At 45.4% G+C, this 5675-nt stretch overlaps 1 protein-coding gene across 1 annotated transcript; it reads right to left on the reverse strand.

Annotated features, from left to right (window-relative positions):
* Window positions 1-3394: 3394 nt before the first annotated feature.
* Window positions 3395-4404, reverse strand: TESK2 (testis-specific kinase 2; the record flags this gene model as incomplete). The annotated part of the gene is made up of 1 exon (XM_010141694.1): window positions 3395-4404. A coding segment is annotated over one exon (1010 nt), but the record flags the coding sequence as incomplete, so codon positions are not given.
* Between the last annotated feature and the right edge of the window lie 1271 nt (window positions 4405-5675).

Raw genomic sequence — 5675 nt, forward strand, 5'->3', positions numbered from 1 at the left:
TAGATCATCTCGCAAAGATCTTTATACTTAATCAAATATCTGGCTGCCCCTCCTCCCCAAAAAAAGGTTATTTGTTTTGCATAGAAATGTAGTGACATGCAATATAAACAATAGCATTAAGTGCAAACAGGAATTATTCAAGTGTCTTTAGTTGTACTGGCAAAAATACCAATGTTCTGTTACACACAACTCGTCGATGCCTCTCCAACAAGTAAAGTCTACTGTAGCCCCTTGTCTGCACTGCTTCTGAGGGGCAGCGGTACACATGCATTCTCCTAGGTGCGTTTTACCAACCTGCAACCACCACAAAAATAGCTTATAACAGACATTTCGATTAATTCAGCCTAGAAGGATTTAAAGTGAATTAAAAACATCTTTGATCTCTTCCGGGAACCTAGCAATGTGTAGAAAGTGTTTTAAAAGAGCTAAGAACTGCTCCCATAAGAAAGTCAAAAATGGTAAAATCCAATCACAATAAAACTTTGTCACATCACTATAAAACAAGGAGTTTGCTGACAACATGTTTGTATTTGTGTTTACCAGTAGCTGTCAGAAAATGCCTCCCTGTGGAAGAGCACCCTCAGACAGGCAGAAAACCTCAGAGTAGTTACTAGGTGCAACCTAAATTCAGCTTTACATAACCAAAGGGATGGGACGTAGTGAGTGCCAACTGCATCCAGACCACTGGAAACACGGGGTTATAGCCAGCACTGCACTGATTTCAAATGGCCTTTTACTCCAGTTCCATCCACCTGCCTCTCTTCCCACGCAGACCAAGAACCTGGGAAAGGCCTGAGCCACTTGGCATTTCTCTTTGTGACATCTCCACCTCGGTACAAAGAGCTAGAAAAGTTGATAGGTGTGCCCTGTGCATGTCAGCTACCTGTGCTTAGAGTGGACAGTTAAGAAAACAACCTTTTTGCCACGTTGCTTTGTAAGAGCACTGTTCAGGGCAGAGAAATGTTTTAAGAGTCGGTGGTGTAAGAAAACAGATGAGGTCACTGTGATGGGTGCCACAGGGGTACCCCAAGCCTGATGGCACAGGCTTTGCAGTCAGTGTAAGAGAGGACAACAGGCTTCATGAAGAGGTGTCAGCGCTGACAGCCAGGGCTAATGCCAGCCACAGAGCAGCCAGAGGTGTGCGTGTGCTCGTCTGGGGGGCTGCAGGCAGGCATGGGATGCTGGACAACTTCCTCGCAGCCTGGTGATCCAGAAGTAAACTACTCCTCATTATTGCTTGTTTGTCTGAAGTCACACATCTAAATACAGCTTGTGACAACAGAAGCTGGTGTTGATGGTTTCCCTCCCAAAAGGTTATAATTGTGTAAAATATCAAAAGATTTTAAAAAATAATAAAGGCAGGCAGCAGGCAGGCAACTAACTGGCAATTGAGTGCTGCTGTTTCCATGTCCTCAACGGAAATGACACAGCCACAGTGCCAGCCACACAAGCTGCTCCACGATCTGCAGACAGGATACACAAGACAGACTACTCTACAGATCAACACCTTCAAGAGGCAGAGAGGTGTGGGCCAGAAGGGGTGGTCTTGGTAAGGAGAGGCATTTTCTCTTTCAGACTGCTAACAGCTGCCTAATCTGGCAGGGACTGTGCCAAGTAACTCAATGACACTGGGTTGATCATTTAATTATTTGCAGCCACTGCAAAGGGGTAACTGCTGCTCAGGTTAGATATTCCTCTTGTGGAGGCGTGTGCTAACTCACAGAATAATTACCTACACTCTGAAAAGATACACACCTTGGCCAAGAAGGAACTAAGGCTACATCATCCTTACAGGAGAGCAGGAAGAGAGCTACCTGGGTGAAATCCTGGCTTCCACTGCATCACCAGCTGCTCAGCAGGCATGCAATTCATACCTCAATTAGGAACGATAATAGAGGTTTAAAAAATCAAAAAGAAATTTAAAAAAAATTCTGTGTTGTTGGGACGACAATAGCAGAAAAGGGCAGGATGTTGCATGAACGTCATCCCAGACCAAGCCTTCCCGTACACTGGATCCCAGAGTGGGGATCTCTGATGCTGGTTCCAGCAAGCAACATTAAAGCTTATGCCGCTGCTTCTTTCACATGTACCTGCTGGTGGAGGGAAGAAAAAAATCATTAAAAATAAAAACATCATCCTATTCAGTGACAGGAGAAACCAATGAAGACCACAGCTTCTTTCTGTAGAAGAAAAAAAGTTAGTCAAGCATAATTTTCTTCAGTTTGACAATGCAAAGCCCTTCTGTGAGTCTACTGTCTATCCTCTCCAAGAGCACTTGTGTGGCTGCAACACTGCTGGCAGCTTCCCCTGAGCAGGGATTCCTGTCCTCTGTCAAGCAGATCATCAATACTGCAGTGATACCAGTCAGATGGGATGAGGTGACCCTTTGAGCTTAGTGGTATTAGTCAGCTGTGATGTAGCTATTGTATTTAACTAAGCCCTCGGCAGAAACAGATGATGATGTCCATTCAGCTCTTCAGGGAGAAGAGCCCACACCCCACGAAAGCTCCGTACAACTGGTACTTTCACCGGTACTTTCTCCAGAAGCCCAGAAATGACAATGCCTGGAATACAGCTCTCCTCTTGTACCCTGGGCAAATCTTCCTCCACATCTGGGTTAAGGGACATGAAAAGTTGTGCAAGGAGGAGAGCAGTGCTTACCACACATCCTGCTTCCCTGCACTGCTGTGTTACACACCATTACCAAACCCCAAGGGAAAACCAAACACCAGGGAACAGATTCTTCTTGTTAATCACAAAGTAGTTGTCATGTGACTCAGTTTGCAGATTGCGACCAGCATGAGGGGCTTTGGGTTTGCTGCTGAAAAAAGAGCTTGTTTAATGCTGCAACAGCATTCACAGCAGCTCTGGGACCAGAGAGCATTCCTGTCTGCTCAACCCAGCTCTGAAAGACCTCTGTGCCTGTTTCTGAAACAGGGGCTCCAACTCACGTGCACTGCTGAAGAATGTTAATACAAAATCTGCAGTGGTTTGGAGCAGCTGGTCAGAGGAAGAGGGAAAACCTGTGGGTCACTCTTTCTACCCAACGTGGAGCTTAAGGCCTTGAAATGCTCCGTGCTGAAATTGAGGTCAAACTGTTCACACGGTGCCTGCTCTGGCTGCTGCCTCTTGGAAGGACTGTGGGGCCCACATGGCCATTCTGGCTGGAGTAGTTCCCCCTCCTAATGCAAATCAGGGAAAATAAGCACATTTTGAAACAAAAGTTAAGATGATCAGTCTCTCCAGACACTGTCTGCAGCTATCTGTTTGACAGCCAGTTTCTACCACCTGCTGAGTCTTTTTCAAATGCAAAGGCCAGCACTACCCAAAACCAGAGTTTAAGTGACTGGGAACAACTGTTGCATCGAGGATGTGGTCAGTTTGAGGCCCCTCTTCATATGTCAGAAGTTGACTGCCTGGTGCCACTTGCTGAGATGTTGGAGGAGGTCTGTGACAACGGGGCAGGACTGTCCCCATCCGGCTCCCTGAAGGGCCATGCCTCTCTCTCCAGCTCGGTGGAAGGACTAACTCTGAACAGAGGCTTTGCAGACTCTAGCAGAGCATTTTTCAGTAGGTCATCTTCCACCTCCATCTCTTCAGAAGGGAGACAACCTGCAAACACTTGGGAGGAGCCACGTCCCTCAGAGTTCACTGAATTCTCAACTGGGAGCTTTTTGTAAGATAGCAGCTCAGGCTGGGCCAGCACTAATTGTCGATTACGTGCTGGATCTCCACATGTGTTCTCAACAGGGCAAAACCCATTTTCCTCCTGGGCCACTGGCCCATCTGAACAGTCCATATCCTCCTCTTGTCCTGGTGCAAGAAGTTCTGGCCTGTGAGGCTTGGCTTGAAAGGGGGGAATCTCTGACACACCATATTTACTGCTACTCAGGAGTTTTTGCCGAACCTCTGCACTTAGCTGGGTTGGGTCACACCTGCTGACTGTTGATGACAGTCCCCCAAACAGGCCATATTCCTTGTGCGGCAGTTCAGGAGACAGCGGAAGGGATCTGCATCTCCTCCCAGGAAAAAGGGAGAATTCTTGCCAGTCTGTACTATACGCCTGCCGGAACTGGGACTGACTAGCTTTCAGGCCTCCACGTGCCTCTGGAGAATGCAAGTCAAACACGAGGGAAATCACAGACTTGCTTGGCATGTCAAAGAATTTGATCTTGCCTCCTTTGAGGTCCTCCCGGGCACTGAAGGGATTAACTTTCCGGCCTAACCCTTTGTTTGGTGTATAGTAGGGGTCCTGCACGTTTATCTTCCTGGAAGGCTTGCGGGAGAAGATATCCGACTGGCTGCGTGACAGCCAGATATTCCGACGTGGTCGGGGTGACTTGGGTGGGATCTTATCATCCAGGGAACTCAAACGTTTTACTCCTGGTCCTTTTTCAATTGACCCTGAGAAGAAAAGAAATACTCTAGCTTAAAAGGGAGGTATATACCTGCAGGTCTGCTCACTCACAGAGCCTTCATGACAACTGTAAAGAAAAAAGCTGCATTTCTGATGTTCTAAAGTATTTTCCATAAGCACATGTCTCCTTGTTCCTTACAAGTTCCTGCACAAATACAAATACACCATTCTCTTCTCCTCAGTGTATAACTGGCTTCAAGTGTGGAGACTTGACAGCCCTGTCCACAGGACCTTTTGAATGTAAGGCAGTCAAAACTACATTTACAATATTTTCTCTCCTCTTTACTTGTGCCTCAGGTTAATTAAAAGTCATCTTGAAGACTTAAGGAAATGCAAATTCAGTTACTGCCATCTTACTTCCCTAGGAGCTGAAACTGGACTAATTCTTTTATCATTTTATGATCAAATTTGCCACCCACATTATGGGGGATGCTACTTTGGCAAGATGATATTATTGTCTTCAGAAAAAGCAAAGGAAACTGCACCCTCCTTTATCCAAACCCTGTATTTTAAGGCCCCTTTAAATCTCGTTGCTGCCGGTCCACCAGCACAGCAGAGAGGACACAGGGCGGTCTTGAAGAAGGACAATTTGCATGTTTCTACATTTATCAACCTGGCTTTTAGCAGAGGTTGCCCAAGATCTGTTGATGATACTGACCATAAAAGAGAACAAATACCATAGCTAGCCAAAGGAACTTTGGGACTTTTTCATCCTGATGGAAAAAGTCTAAGACCAAAATAAATGCCCCTCCTGATACCATGAAGAGTTTAAATCCTTCCACCCCAGCCTTCACTCAGTACATTATCCAGTGCAGAAACCAGGGATATATGAGTTTGACCCTAATGAACAGGAGTTAAAAAACTGTATATATGCATGTGTGTTTGTTTATTAACACACACATGTGTGTTTATTTACACACACACGGACACATATATGTGTGTATATATAAGTAAAACTGTATCACTAAAACAAGATGGGAAAATTGTAGTTGTTCAGGAAACGATACCAACTCCTTGAGTGTTTGGAAGATGCATCTGCCACTGGCTCTTAAGGTGTTTCTGAAGAGCTGTGGTAGAGCAATAACAAATGGATATAAAGAGATATCTTCTTTTGACTACAGTTTCCAGAATAAGCACATACGGATTTCATCTTTTCCTTTTAAATACTGCCACAGTTTAGACTGTAGTCACTACCCATAGGAAAGACTATGCAAGTTAAAGAACGTCACGTAACACTCCTCCAAGAAGATGCAAATCT

This window comes from Buceros rhinoceros, unplaced genomic scaffold (assembly GCF_000710305.1).
Source record: "Buceros rhinoceros silvestris isolate BGI_N320 unplaced genomic scaffold, ASM71030v1 scaffold37298, whole genome shotgun sequence".
In the NCBI taxonomy this organism is placed as follows: Eukaryota; Metazoa; Chordata; class Aves; order Bucerotiformes; family Bucerotidae; genus Buceros; species Buceros rhinoceros.